Source organism: Balaenoptera physalus (genome assembly GCF_965194825.1).
Source record: "Balaenoptera physalus genome assembly, chromosome: 10".
NCBI lineage: Eukaryota > Metazoa > Chordata > Mammalia > Artiodactyla > Balaenopteridae > Balaenoptera > Balaenoptera physalus.
The window spans coordinates 20,214,687-20,231,107 of record NC_138889.1 but is presented as its reverse complement, the minus strand read 5'-3'; the positions used below and the strand labels follow the sequence as shown (position 1 = coordinate 20,231,107).

Below are 16,421 nucleotides of genomic sequence, written 5' to 3'. Positions count from 1 at the left end.
TAAATAAAATGCTATGAAGATGACCATTCAAACAAAAAAACTCATATTCATTCAGCCAAATAGTTTACCTAAAACTTCTCTTTCACCAGTGTGGTTTACTGCCATCTTGGATAACTGCAACAAGATGACAACTAGCTTCACCATTACACCATCTGGAGGGTTATCTAGAAGCAGTTTTGAAAAAATTAGTTTAAGCTACAGTGAAGACAACACTTTTCTTTATACCATGCTCATATATTAAATTGTGTGACTAGAAAACTTGTACAAAGTTTTTAAAAAAGATTTTAAATTGTGAGCATTTCAAAAATATGAGGTGAATGAATGTATCTGAACTTTCTTCTTAAAGAGAATCATGTAAAAATGATCAGCAATATTTGGCAGACAGAGAGAGAAAAATGTCTCAAATTGTGCAGAGAAATCAATACTTAGCAAAATCACAGTTAGAAACACATAATCATTCAACATTAAACTAGAAGGAACCTTGGGAGCATGCTTGGTTTTTTAGCCTCTTGCATATAGAATACACCAGCAATGTCCAACAGAACTTTCTGCAATGATGAAAATGGTCTATAATCTGTGCTGTCCAATGACAGCCACAAGCCACATGTTACTACAGAGAACTTGACATGTGCTAATACAACAAAGAAATTGAACTTTATATTTTATTGAATTTTAATTCATTTAAATTTAAATAGCTATAAACATCTACTGGCTATATTGGTCTGGATCAATAAAATACCTAAACACACACAAAAACAGGAGATAGAAAGAGGGGTTCGTGTTTTATATATATATATATCTAACTCAAGAACAAATATACTAGAAACTCAGATTTCGGATGGTCAAAACAAAATTAATTTTTAGAAGTACTGAGGATAAAAATATCACAATAGAAACATGAAGTTAAAGAGCACAGGAAGATGTAAATCAAAACATAAGCAGAAAGAGTTTCCACCAAGTGCAGTACTATAATAACCTAAACTCAAATCAAATCAACATAAAATGGATGTTTTAAGTAAAAAAAAAAAAAACCAAAAAACCTAGAAACACAAATAAATATGTGTATATATACAAAACCCACACATAGGGCTTCCCTGGTGGTGCAGTGGTTGAGAATCCGCCTGCCAATGAAGGGGACACAGGTTCGAGCCCTGGTCCGGGAAGATCCCACATGCTGCGGAGCAACTGGGCCCGTGAGCCACAACTACTGAGCCTGTGCGTCTGGAGTCTATGCTCCCCAACAAGAGAGGCCGCGATAGTGAGAGGCCCCCAGACCGCGATGAAGAGTGGCCCCCACCCAAAACCTATGGGATGCAGCAAAAGCAGTTCTAAGAGGGAAGTTTATAGCTATACAAGCCTACCTAAAGAAACAAGAAAAATCTCAAGTAAACAATCTAACCTTACACCTAAAGAAACTAGAGAAAGAAGAACAAACAAAACGCAAAGTTAGCAGAAGGAAAGAAATCATAAAGATCAGAGGGGAAATAAATGAAATAGAAACAAAGAAAACAATAGCAAAGATCAATAAAACTAAAAGCTGGTTCTTTGAGAAGATAAACAAAATTGATAAGCCATTAGCCAGACTCATCAAGAAAAAGAGGGAGAGGACTCAAATCAATAATATCAGAAATGAAAAAGGAGAAGTTACAACAGACACCGCAGAAATACAAAGCATCCTAAGAGACTACTACAAGCAACTTTATGCCAATAAAATGGACAACCTGGAAGAAATGGACAAATTCGTAGAAAAGTATAACCTTCCAAGACTGAACCAGGAAGAAACAGAAAATATGAACAGACCAATCACAAGTAATGAAATTGAAACTGTGATGAAAAATCTTCCAACAAACAAAAGTCCAGGACCAGATGGCTTCACAGGTGAATTCTATCAAACATTTAGAGAATAGCTAACACCTATCCTTCTCAAACTCTTCCAAAAATATTGCAGAGGAAGGAACACTCCCAAACTCATTCTATGAGGTCACCATCACCCTGATACCAAAACCAAACAAAGACACTACAAAAAAAGAAAATTACAGACCAATATCACTGATGAATACAGATGCAAAAATCCTCAACAAAATACTAGCAAACAGAATCCAACAACACATTAAAAGGATCATACACCACGATCAAGTGGGATTTATCCCAGGGATGCAAGGATTCTTCAATATACGCAAATCAATCAATGTGATACACCATATTAACAAACTGAAGAATAAAAACCATATGATCATCTCAATAGATGCAGAAAAAGCTTTTGACAAAATTCAACACCCATTTATGATAAAAACTCTCCAGAAAGTGGGCATAGAGGGAATCTACCTCAACATAATAAAGGCCATATATGACAAACCCACAACAAACATCATTCTCAATGGTGAAAAACTGGAAGCATTTCCTCTAAGATCAGGAACGAGACAAGGATGTCCACTCTCACCACTATTATTCAACATAGTTCTGGAAGTCCTAGCCACGGCAATCAGAGAAGAAAAAGAAATAAAAGGAATACAAATTGGAAAAGAAGAAGTAAAACTGTCACTGTTTGCAGATGACATGATACTATACATAGAGAATCCTAAAACTGCCACCAGAAAACTGCTAGAGCTAATTAATGAATATGGTAAAGTTGCAGGATACAAAATTAATGCACAGAAATCTCTTGCATTCCTATACACTAATGATGAAAAATCTGAAAGAGAAATTAAGGAAACACTCCCATTTACCATTGCAACAAAAAGAATAAAATACCTAGGAATAAAACTACCTAGGGAGACAAAAGACCTGTATGCAGAAAACTATAAGACACGGATGAAAGAAATTAAAGATGATACCAACAGATGGAGAGATATACCATGTTCTTGGATTGGAAGAATCAACATTGTGAAAATGACTATACTACCCAAAGCAATCTACAGATTCAATGAAATCCCTATCAAATTACCAATGGCATTTTTTACGGAGCTAGAACAAATCATCTTAAAATGTGTATGGAGACACAAAAGACCCCAAATAGCCAAAGCAGTCTTGAGGGAAAAAAACGGAGCTGGAGGAATCAGACTCCCTGACTTCAGACTATACTACAAAGCTACAGTCATCAAGACAATATGGTACTGGCACAAAACAGAAATATAGATCAATGGAACAAGATAGAAAGCCCAGAGATAAACCCACGCACCTATGGTCAACTAATCTATGACAAAGGAGGCAAAGATATACAATGGAGAAAAGACAGTCTCTTCAATAAGTGGTGCTGGGAAAACTGGACAGCTACATGTAAAAGAATGAAATTAGAATACTCCCTAACACCATACACAAAAATAAACTCAAAATGGATTAGAGACCTAAATGTAAGACTGGACACTATAAAACTCTTAGAGGAAAACATAGGAAGAACACTCTTTGACATAAATCACAGCAAGATCTTTTTTGATCCACCTCCTAGAGTAATGGAAATAAAAACAAAAATAAACAAATGGGACCTAATGAAACTTCAAAGCTTTTGCACAGCAAAGGAAACCATAAACAAGACGAAAAGACAACCCTCAGAATGGGAGAAAATATTTGCAAACAAATCAACGGACAAAGGATTAATCTCCAAAATATATAAACAGCTCATTCAGCTCTATATTAAAGAAACAAACAGCCCAATCCAAAAATGGGCATAAGACCTAAATAGACATTTCTCCAAAGAAGACATACAGACGGCCACGAAGCACATGAGAAGATGCTCAACATTACTAATTATTAGAGAAATGCAAATCAAAACTACAATGAGGTATCACCTCACACCAGTCAGAATGGGCATCATCAGAAAATCTACAAACAACAAATGCTGGAGAGGGTGTGGAGAAAAGGGAACCCTCTTGCACTGTTGGTGGGAATGTAAATTGATACAGCCACTATGGAGAACAGTACGGAGGTTCCTTAAAAAACTAAAAATAGAATTACCATATGACCCAGCAATCCCACTACTGGGCATATACCCAGAGAAAACCGTAATTCAAAAAGACACATGCACCTGAATGTTCATTGCAGCACTATTTACAATAGCCAGGTCATGGAAGCAACCTAAATGCCCATCAACAGACGAATGGATAAAGAAGATGTGGTACATATATACAATGGAATATTACTCAGCCATAAAAAGGAACAAGATTGAGTCATTTGTTGAGACGTGCATGGATCTAGAGACTGTCATACAGAGTGAAGTAAGTCAGAAAGAGAAAAACAAATATCGTATATTAACGCATGTATGTGGAACCTAGAAAAATGGTACAGATGAGCCTGTTTGCAGGGCAGAAGTTGAGACACAGATGTAGAGAACAGACATATGGACACCAAGGGGGGGAAACTGCGGTGGGGTGGGGATGGTGGTGTGCTGAATTGGACGATTGGGATTGACATGTATACACTGATGTGTATAAAATTGATGACTAATAAGAACCTGCAGTATAAACAAACAAACAAACAAAACAACTAATACTAAACTTTCATTGGGTTATTTGTATGGAAATATGTTAATATAAATGTTTCAGACATTACATGAAATTTCTAAAAATCTTATATGTTCTGGTATAATGTTATAAGTCATAATCCTAGTTATTACTTTAAAATGTATATCTCAGAAATAACTAATTTTCTTGTCAATTGCATTATTATGAAGTTTCATCAAATCTTTAACCGTGGTCATTTTTAAGTCTTTTGTCATTTACAGACAGTTCTGGGTGTACTCTGATGCTTTTGCAAATATGTTCCTATAAAAGGGTTTCATCTTCAGGAAATTCATGGAAAAGACTCTGACAAGTACAGGTTTCTGGTAACTGACTGTACTGCTGAACTGAATGAATAAGCATTTTCAGAAGTCTAATGAAAAACTGATGAGCTCATAAAGGTGCTAACAAAAGATCAAGGTGAAAAAAAAAATTAATTACATGGGACTGAGTGAACTGATGAGGATGAGTATAATTTTTGTGACTTTCTGTTTGAATTTAAAAAAAAGAAAAAATCCCACAAGGACTCAGAGGCAAAGAATATACAAATCAATTTTCACTGCAAAGTAAAGGAGCTGTTACAGTGGAGGATTACTGAACTGAATGTCAATATTATGACATAGTATGAGTGTGTTTCATGTTTGATAATGGCAATCATTGTTGCTTTTGTTGTGGTCATCCATGTACAATGTTTGGTGTCAGTCTATTTATCTCTTGTAAAAATAAAATAGTGTGTGTGTGTGGAAAAAAAAAAAAAGAGTGGCCCCCGCTTGCCGCAACTAGAGAAAGCCCTCGCACAGAAACGAAGACCCAACACAGCCAAAAATAAATAAATAAATAAATAAATAATTTAAAAACACACACACACATATACATACACACAAAACACATACATGGCTAAGATGTTTAAAATAAAATGAAAAATAACATTTCTTTTACTTAAATAAATTGGGGTAGTAGGCAGAGACAAATTACCTTGCATGCCTGCTCTAAGAAATTCAAATTTTTCTTTTAGGCAGTAGCAAATTGTTAACATTTTTTAAGCAGTAGAATAACATGATTATATTTGGACTTAGAGAAATCATTCTGGCAGAGGTGCAGAGAATGGATAAAATGTGAGTAGTTCAAGGTAAGGAGACCACTTTAGGAAGTCTTTCATAACTAAATGAGAACTGATGAGGGTCTGAAATGAACTAAATCTGTGGCAATTAAACCAAGAGCAAGAATTTATAAAAGATTCTTTCAAAAAGAAATGGGTACAAATAACCCAAGTCATTAAAATTAGTACCCTGAGATGCTCTCATAAGATCCATCATCTGATCTTTATGTTGCTCTAGTTGTCTTCGAAGATCCTTCAATCCTTCAAGCCTTGTCAATGGAAGTGCATCATAAACATTTACTGAGAGAAAATGGTTAATTTCCTAAAAGAGAAAATAGCTAAAAATGTAACTTGCTTTTGACATGTATTGGCTGAGTCTGTAAAATAAAACTTAAAAATTTTTTTAAATTAGTGCCTTCTACAGATACTGACTCATAACACTGTTACTACCAAACAAGGTAGAAATAAATTACTTATTTCACTTCAAATCCTACAATGTTTTAATCATTTAAATTGCAGTAGACTCTCTCATGATACAGTATCTAGAGTTTAAGATTGTTATAGCATACTCAGAGGGAAAAGCTTAAATTTCTATTTATTTAGTACTGCAACTCTAGTTTTATCTTAATATATTTAACCACATTTTCATACTGATTATAGTCAAATGTAGAGTATACTTTTAAAATTATAGTAAGATTTATAAAGAAAAATCTATCTGAACATAGTTTTGAAGTTTATAAAGGTTAAAACAAGATTAAAACTTGAAAAACTCTTCAGAAAGTTACATATCTTCTATAATTCAAACATTATATTGTCCGAAAAAGGGTCAGATGGTAATTTTGAGATATTAATGAATCTTATGTGTATGAAAATCAAGCATATTTTATATCATATTTCTTCAATATTTAAATTCAGATCTTTAACAAGAAATTTTGAATTTATACTTTTACTGCAATGCAAGAGTATATATTAAGATTTAGTTTTTTATCTGTTAAGAGGATAGATTTCATGTTATGTTTTCTTTAACCACAATTTTTAAAAAAGATTGGTTTTTACTTTCAGAGCATTAGTTTCCAAAAAGTTCTACTAACCTGTCTAATACAAAATAGCAATATTATGGAATAATTATTACCTCCAAAAGTGAAAAGGGTCCTCTACTGTATTTGATTTTCTGCTGAGTAATACGCAAATCCCTAAAGACAACATGGTCAGGAAAAGGATCTAAAAGTTTAATCGTGATATAGAGATTTTCATTATCCTTGTTATCAATCACTAAGTATTTCAACAAGTCCAATACCTAAACATAATTAAAAAAGAAAAAATCAAGAGGAGGAATGGATTAATTATATTTTAAAGTAAAACAACCAAACCCACTGTAATAAATGATAAAAACTCTACTTAGTTCAGATAAAATCACTTCTAAGGCACCCAGCTACTACTGTTTCTGTGCTTTCAAATAATTCAACAAATATGTAAGGCCTTTACTCCAGGATGTACACTGAGGTATACAGTTGTCAATATTACTGAAACATTTTATATAAGTAATACCTCACACATCATCATAGTGGAGTGAACTACATCCTTAGTTTTGACTACCTCTATACTTCAGCGTAAGTAAGAGATAGAAATCAGGTTATTCATTAGATCAAAATTACTAGGTGCTCTGTAATTAAATGATTACAAGGATTAATTCACTGAGAATGTTTTCCCCACCATTTTTCAAAGAATATTTCCACTAAAATTACTGATTACACCAAGTAAACATAAACCCTCGGCTCCTTCCAACAATACTTTATCAGTGTATTTCAAATATCATTTTGAATATGATTTGGGAAATTACCTGTTCCTGAACCTCCATCTGATCATCCACAAGGGGTATAAGTGTACCAACAATAACATGAAGATGACTTTCTAAAGCATCCTTACAGTAAGTTACTGCTGTGTGGCAAACCCGGCTTAACAGGTCACAACAAAGGGAGAAGCTACGTAATGACACATCCATGAAATGAGAAGGCCTAATATAGGGGAAAAAAACAGTAAGTTCTAGGACACTACTTTGACATAAACTCATTCAAAAGTCACTTTTATTCAACAGCTCTAATTCTGATGTGGCTTGACATAAAAGTCACTTTCACATCTAAGTCCTTAATAGTTTAAAACCCGAAAAGAGAAGTGACATCAGCAAAATGACAGAGTAGGAAGCTCCAAGCTCCCCTGACAGAAACACTGAAAAACAAGCAAACTGTAAGAGCTTTGTTAGAACTCTGTAAAACAGTCAAAAGTTTACAGCAATCAAGCAATCGCTGATATCAAGAAAAAGGAAACTTAAAAACTAGGAAAGCTTTGCGGTGATTTTACTTGCCCTTGCCCCACGACCCCCCCAGCCTGGCAATAGTCATGAAAACTGCAGTCCCCATTTCCAATGTGGGATCCTGGTCCTTAGTTCTGAAGGGAGCAGAGCATATTTTATTTGCAAATGATTGTGTATGTCTGTTCTAAACCTGTCTGGGAGCTACCTGAAGGACTAATATAAGGTGCTTGGCTCTTGTTTTTCCTAACTTGGGTCTCCTACAGGCTGGAAAAGCTGAGGGCACTGCTTGAAGACATTGTAAGGCTAACCAACAACCCACAGCTGCCTGGGATAACAGACTGCCTAATGCCTAGGATGAAAAGCTAGAGAGAGAGTTTCCTTGTAAAGTTAGAACACTCAAAATCACTCACATTGGGCTTCCCTGGTGGGGCAGTGGTTAAGAATCCGCCTGCCAATGCAGGGGACATGGGTTCGAGCCCTGGTCTGGGAAGATCCCATATGCCACGGAGCAACTAAACCTGTGCACCACAACTACTGAGCCTGCGTTGTAGAGCCTACGAGTCACAATTACTGAGCCCATGTACCACAACTACTGAAGCCCACGCAACTAGAGCCCATGCTCCACAAGAGAAGCCACCCCAATGAGAAGCCCGCGCACTGCAACGAAGAGTAGCCCCCACTCACCGCAACTAGAGACAGCCCACGTGCAGCAACGAAGACCCAACACAGCCAAAAATAAATTAAAAAAAAAAAATTCACTCACATTTTCAGGGAATTGATAAAGTCACACACATGCCCAGGGTAAGGTGCTTGCTCACAAACTACCTAAGAAGACCATAATCTTTCACTTTGGGCTTAACCTTAGGCTCAGTGCAAGCCAAGCTAAATGCTGAAGGAGAGTCTTAACACAGAGCCAATCTGCAAAGACTAGGAAAGGTTTTCTCTCTCTCTCTCTCTTTGGCTCCTGGTATTCAAGGAAATCTCTGTCAAAATGCTACCTGAACACAAGTTAAGCAACAGTCTTCAGTGACTACAACGGCAAGGAATATGCCCTCTAGAAAAACAGTTGAGTAAATTCATGAAACAAATGTACCACTACAGCCTTCAACAATTCAAAAAAAAAAAGTCAAACCTTGGGGAAGGGGAAAATCTGATTTCCACAGGTAATATATCATAATAGTAAAATGTCCAGTTTCAACAAAAAAATCACAAGGTATTCAAAGAAATAGGAAAGTATGGACCATTCAAAGGAATAAAATATATTGACTAAAACAGTTCCCAAGGAAGGTCAGACTGGAATTATCAGACAAAGACATTGTCAAACAACTGTCTTAAACATGCTAAAAGAGCTTAAAGACAAATGAAAATGAAGATACAGCATACCAAAACTAATGGGATTCAGCAAGGGCAGTGCTGAGAGGAAATTATGTTGCAGTAAACAGCTACATTAAAAAAGAAGAAAGACTTGAAGAACACTACAAACAAGAATTAACACCTCAAACTCTTCCAGAAAAGGGAACAGGAGGGAACACTTCCTAACTCATTTTGTGAGGCCAGCATTTCTGATACAAAAGTAAGATAAAGACACCACAGGAAAATTATAGTCTCTAATACTCTTATGAATATATATATATATATATATATATATATACATATATGCAAAACTCCTCAACAAAATACTAGCAAACTGAATCTAACAGCACATTAAAAGGATACACATCAGGGCAGGAGTCAAGATGGCAGTGTGGGAAGACACGGAGTTAGTGTCTCCCTACAACTAAGGTGTCTGCTGGCTGCTGATGGGGGACTCTGACCCTCAAGGAGACAGGAGGAACCCCAGAGTGAACTGGTAGAACGTAGGGGAACCGAGGTGGGGGAGGAGAAGTGGAGGCCAGACAAGACCGGCGTCCCTGAGGCTGGGGAGATCAGAAGAGGCAGGTGGGAGGGACTCTCCGGGAAGAGCAGGAGAGGAGCAGAGGGCGATCACCTGGCCCACTTGGGCCGGGGGCCTGCTGAGCTCCCAAGCCGGTTCCCCCAACTCCAAAGCCCAACCAGGCCGCGTGGGTCCTGGGGGCGTAGGAGGGAGGCCGGGGAGATCAGGAGTGGCAGGTGGGAGGGGCCCTTGGGGAGGACAGGGAGAGGAGTGGTGGGCAATGGCCTGCTCACTTGGGCACAGGGAGGCTCCTGAGCTCCCAGGCCAGTCCCCTGCCCTACAAGGTCCCCACTTCACACCCCTGCCTGGCTGCATTGGTCCTGCGGGCATAGGAGGGAGGCCGGGGAGATCGGGAGACATAGGCGGGAGGGGCCCTCCCAGACCCCAGACCACAGGAGCAGAAGAGGAGAGGAGGGAGTTTGTCCCACCCACTCAAGCTCAGGAAGCCTGCTGGGCTCCCAGATGAGGTCCCCTGCCCTCTGAGACAAGGGGTGGGGGGCACGCCTGGGGCCCTTCAGTTCCTTGAGCCTAAGCCCCATCCCCCACAGCCCCCAGGGCCTTTTCCAGCCCTGTGGGTCCTGAGCATTGGCCCCACCCACCACCCAAACCTCCCCCTTGCTTAGGGCCCACTCTCCACAGCCAATGCCTTCCCCCTCCTGCCCTCCGCCTTTTTTTTTTTTCTTTTCCCTCCTTCTCTTTTTTACTATTGTGGTACTGATGTTCCTTCTGGTGGTTGATTAATCTATATTTTTATTTTTACATTCTTTCTCACATATCTGTTAGTTTCCTAGTCTAATTTTATTTTTTACTTTGTTATCGCTCTTTCTTTTTTTTTTCTTGCCACCCCACGCAGCTTGTGGGATCTTGATTGGCGAGCCGAGGGTCGGGCGGAAGCTCCTGCGGTGGGGTTCCAAGTCCGAACCACTGTACTAACAGAGAACCTCAGACCCCAGGGAATATTCATTGGAGTGAGGTCTCACAGAGCTCCTCATCTCAGCACCAAGACCCAGCTCTACCCAATAGCCTACAAACTCAAGTGTTAGAAGCCTCAGGCCAAACAATCAGTAAAACAGGAACACAGTCCCACTCATAAAAGAAAAAATTAGATGGCAAAAAAATATGTCACAGATGAAGGAACAAGGTAAAAACCTACAAGACCAAATAAATGAAGAGGAAATAGGCAATCTACCTGAAAAAGAATTCAGAGTAGTGATAGTAAAGATGATCCAGAATCTCAGAAACAGAATGGAAGCACGGACTGAGAAAATACAAGAAATGATTAACAAAGATCTAGAAGAACTAAAGAACAAACAGAGATGAACAACACAATAACTGAAATGAAAAATATACTAGAAGGAATCAGTAGCAGAATAACGGAGGCAGAAGAACGAATAAGTGAGCTGGAAGACAAAATGGTGGAAATAACTGCCAAGGAGCAGAATAAAGAAAAAGGAATGAAAAGAATTGAAGACAATCTCAGAGACCTCTGGGACAACAATAAACACACCAACATTCGAATTATAAGGGTCCCAGAAAAGAAGAGAAAAAGAAAGGGTCTGAGAAGGTATCTGAAGAGATTATAGTTGAAAATTTCCATAACATGGGAAAGGAAATAGTCACCCAACTCCAGGAAGCACAGACAGTCCCATACAGGATAACCCCTAGGAAAAACACACCAACACATATATTACTCAAACTAACAAAAATTAAATTCAAAGAAAAAATATTAAAAGCAGCAAGGGAAAAACAAAAAATAACATACCATAAGATTATCAGCTGATTTTTCTGCAGGCCAGAAGGGAGTGGCAAGATGTACTTAAAAGTGATGAAAGATAAAAACCTACAACCAAGATTACTCTACCCAGCAAGGATCTCATTCAGAGTCAATGGAGAAGACAAAAGCTTTTCATACAAGCAAATGCTAAGAGAATTCAGCATCACCAAACCAGTTTTAGAACAAATGCTAAAGAAACTTCTCTAAGCGGGAAACACAGGAGAAGAAAAAGAACCACAAAAACAAACCCAAAACAATTAAGAAAATGGTAACAGGAACATACATATCCTATATAATAACCTTGAATGTAAATGGATTAAAGGCCCCAACCAAAAGACACAGACTGGCTGAATGGATACAAAAACCAGACCCATATATATGCCATCTACAAGAGACCCACTTCAGACCTAGGGACACATACAGACTGAAAGTGAAGGGATGGAAAAATATATTCCATGCAAATGGAAATTAAAAGAAAGCTGGAGTAGCAATAGTCATATCACATAAAATAGACTTTAAAATAAAGACTGTTACAAGAGTTAAGGAGGGACACTACATAAGAAGATATAACAATTATAAACGTTTATGCACCCAACATAGCACCTCTATACATAAGGCAAATGTTAACAACCATGAAAGGAGAAATTGTCAGTAACACAATAATAGTAGGGGACTTTAACACCCCACTTACGCCAATGGACAGATCATCCAAACAGAAAATAAATAAGGAAACACAAGCTTTAAATGACACAATATACCAGACAGATCTACTTGATATTTACAGAACATTTCATCCAAAAGTGGCAGAATACACTTTCTTCTCAAGTGCACACGGAACATCCTCCAGGATACATCACATCTTGGGTCACAAATGAAGCCTCGGAAAATTTGAGAAAACTGAAATCGTATCAGGCATCTTTTCTAACCACAACACTATGAGACTGGAAATCAATTACACGAAAAAAACTGTAAAAAACACAAATACATGGAGGTTAAAAAGTGTGCCACTAAATAACCAAGAGACCACTGAAGAAATCAAAGAAGAAATAAAAAAATACACAGAAACAAACGACAATGAAAACACGACAACCCAAAACCTATGGGACGAAGCAAGAGCAGTTCTAAGAGGGAAGTTTATAGCAATTCAATCTCACCTCAAGAAACAAGAAAAATCTCAAACTATCTAACCCTACACTTAAAACAACTAGAGAAAGAAGAACAAACAAAACCCAAAGTTACTAGAAGGAAAGAAATCATAAAGATCAGAGCAGACATAAATGAAATGGAAACGAAAAAAACAATAGCAAAGATCAATAAAACTAAAAGCTGGTTCTTTGAGAAGATAAACAAATTTGATAAACCCTTAGCCAGACTCATCAGGAAAAAAAGGGAGAGGACGCAAATCAATAAAATTAGAAATGAAAAAGGAGAAATCACAACTGACACTGCAGAAATACAAAGGATTATAAGAGACTACTACCAACAACTGTATGCCAATAAAACGGACAACCGTGAAGAAATGGACAAATTCTTGGAAAGGTACAATTTTCCAAGACTGAACCAGGAAGAATTAGAAAATATAAACAGACCTGTCACGAGTAATGAAATTGAAACCATAATTAAAAATCTTCCAACAAACAAAAGTCCAGGACCAGATGGCTTCAGAGGAAAATTCTATCAAACATTTAGAGAAGAGCTAACACCCATCCTTCTCAAACTCTTCCAAAAAATTGCACAGGGAGAAACACTCCCAAACTCATTCTACGAAGCCACCATCACCCTGATACCAAAACCAGACAAAGATATCACAAAAAAAGAAAATTACAGACCAATACCATTGATGAACATAGATGCAAAAATCCTGAACAAAATACTAGCAAACACAATCCAACAGCACATTAAAAGGATCATACACTATGATCAAGCAGGATTTATCCCAGGGATGCAAGGATTCTTCCATATACACAAATCAATCAATGTGATACACCACATTAACAAATTAAGGAATAAAAACGACGTGATCATCTCAATAGATGCAAAATAGCTTTTGACATAATTCAACACCATTTATGATAAAAACTCTCCAGAAAATGGGCATAGAGGGAACCTACCTCAACATAATAAAGGCTATATATGACAAACCTACAGCAAGCATCATACTCAATGGTGAAAAACTGAAAGCATTTCCACTAGGATCAGGAACAAGACAAGGATGTCCACTCTCGCCACTCTTATTCAATATAGTTTTGGAAGTCCTAGCCACAGCAATCAGAGAAGAAAAAGAAATAAAAAGAATACAAATTGGAAAAGAAGAAGTAAAACTGTCCCTATTTGCCAATGACATGATACTATACATAGAAAATCTTAAAGATGCCACCAGAAAACTACTAGAACTAATCAATGAATTTGGTAAGGTTGAAGGATACAAAATTAATGCACAGAAATCTCTGGCATTCTTATACATCAACAACAAAAAATCAGAAAGAGAAATTAAGGAAATGCTCCTATTTACCACTGCAACAAAAAGAATAAAATACCTAGGAATAAAACTGCCTAAAGAGGCAAAAGACTTGTACTCAGAAAACTATAAAACACTGATGAAACAAATCAAAGACAACATAAACAGATGGAGAAATATACCATGTTCTTGGACTGGAAGGATCAACATTGTGAAAATGACTATACTACCCAAAGCAATCTACAGATTCAATGCAATCCCTATCAAACTATCAATGGCATTCTTCACAGAATTAGAACAAAAAATCTTACAATTCGTATGGAAACACAAAGGACCCCGAATAGCCAAAGCAATCTTGAGAAAGAAAAACGGAGTTGGAGGAATCAGGCTCGCTGACTTCAAATTATACCACAAAACTATAATAATTAAGACAGTATGGTATTGGCACAAAAACAGAAATACAGGTCAATGGTACAGGACAGAATGCCCAGAGATAAAGCCACGCACATATGGGCACCTAATTTATAACAAAGGAGGCAAGAACATACAATGGAGAAAAGACAGCCTCTTCAATAAGTGGTGCTGGGAAAACTGGAGAGCTACATGTAAAAGAATGAAATTAGAAAACTGCCTAACACCATACACAAAAATAAACTCAAAATGGATTAAAGACTTAAATGTAAGACCAGACACTATAAAACTCTTAGAGGAAAACATAGGAAAAACTCTTTGACATAAACCACAACAAGATCTTTTTTGACCCACCTCCTAGAGTAACAGAAATAAAAACAAAAATAAACAAATGGGACTGAATTAAACTTAAAAGCTTTTGTACAGCAAAGGAAACCATAAACAAGACAAAAAGACAACCCTCAGAATGGGAGAAAATATTTGCAAATGAAACAACAGACAAAGGATTACACTCCAAAATATACAAACAGCTCATGGAGCTCAATATGAAAAAAAAAAAAATCCAGTTAAAAAATGGACAGAAGACCTAAACAGACATTTCACCAAGGAAGACATACAGATGGCCAAGAGGCACATGAAAAGATGCTCAACATCACTAATTATTAGAGAAATGCAAATCAAAACTACAATGAGGTATCATCTCACGCTGGTAGGAATGGCCATTATCAAAAAAGTTAGAAACAATAAATGCTGGAAAGGGTGTGGTGAAAAGGGAACCCTCCTGCACAGTTGGTGGGAATGTAAATTGATACAGCCACTATGGAAAACAGTATGGAGGTTCCTGAAAAAACTAAAAATAGAACTACCATATGACCCAGCAATCCCACTACTGGGCATATACCCTGAGAAAACCATAATTCAAAATGAGACGTGCACCACAATGTTCACTGCAGCACTATTTAGTAGCCACCAATAGCCAGGACATGGAACCAACCTAAATGTCCATTGACAGATGAATGGATAAAGAAGATGTGGCACATATATACAATGTGTACAAACTCAGCCATAAAAAGAAACAAAATTGAGTTATTTGCAGTGAGGTGGATGGACCTAGAGTCTGTCATACAGAGTGAAGTAAGTCAGAAAGAGAAAAACAAATACTATATGCTAACGCATATATATGGAATCTAAAAAACAAAAAAAATGGTACTCATGACCTAGTTGCAGAGCAGGAATAAAGAGGTAGACATAGAAAATCGACTTGAGGACATGGGGTGGTGAGGGGGAAGCTGCGGCAAAGTGAGAGTAGCATCGACATGTATACACTACCAAATGTAAAATAGTTGGCTGGTGGGAAGCAGCAGCATAGCACAGGGAGATCAGCTCAGTGCTTTGCGATGACCTCGAAGGGTGGGATAGGGAGGATGGGAGGGAGGCTCAAGAGGGAGGGGATATGGGGACATGTGTATGCATATGGCTGATTCGCTTTGTTGTGCAACAGAAACTAACATGGGGGCTTCCCTGGTGGTGCAGAGGTTGAGAATCTGCTTGCTAATGCAAGGGACATGGGTTGGAGCCCTGGTCTGGGAAGATCTCACATGCCATGGAGCAACTAAGCCCGTGTGCCAGAACTACTGAGCCTGCACTCTGGAGCCCGCAAGCCACAACTACTGAAGCCTGCGTGCCTAGAGCCACAGGCTCCACAACAATAGAAGCCACCACAATGAGAAGCCCGCGCACCACAACAAAGGGTAGCTCCTGCTCGCCACAACTAGAGAAAAGCCCACATGCAGCACCAAAGACCCAACACAGCCAGAAATAAAAAAATAAATAAATTTATTTAAAAAAAAGAAAGAAACTAACACAGTATTGTGAAGCAATTATACTCCAAAAAAGATTAAAAAAAAAAAAAAAGGATATACATCATGAGCAAGTGGGATTT

The 16,421-nt window shown here is 37.7% G+C and overlaps 1 protein-coding gene across 7 annotated transcripts in view; it reads right to left on the bottom strand.

The window, feature by feature from the left end:
* The window catches only part of ATM (ATM serine/threonine kinase), a 142,826-nt gene that overhangs the window by 68,616 nt on the left and 57,789 nt on the right, over nucleotides 1-16,421 (bottom strand). For all 7 annotated transcript variants that reach the window (XR_014267987.1, XM_082476826.1, XM_082476827.1 and 4 more), the window contains 4 exons: nucleotides 7,433-7,607; nucleotides 6,725-6,889; nucleotides 5,782-5,914; nucleotides 69-164 (listed from right to left, as the gene is read on the bottom strand). Coding sequence is in view for 6 of the 7 variants with exons in the window: in XM_082476826.1 (XP_082332952.1) it covers nucleotides 69-164; nucleotides 5,782-5,914; nucleotides 6,725-6,889; nucleotides 7,433-7,607 (569 nt within the window). In the remaining variant the exon portion in view is untranslated. The remainder of the gene's footprint in view (nucleotides 1-68; nucleotides 165-5,781; nucleotides 5,915-6,724; nucleotides 6,890-7,432; nucleotides 7,608-16,421) is intronic.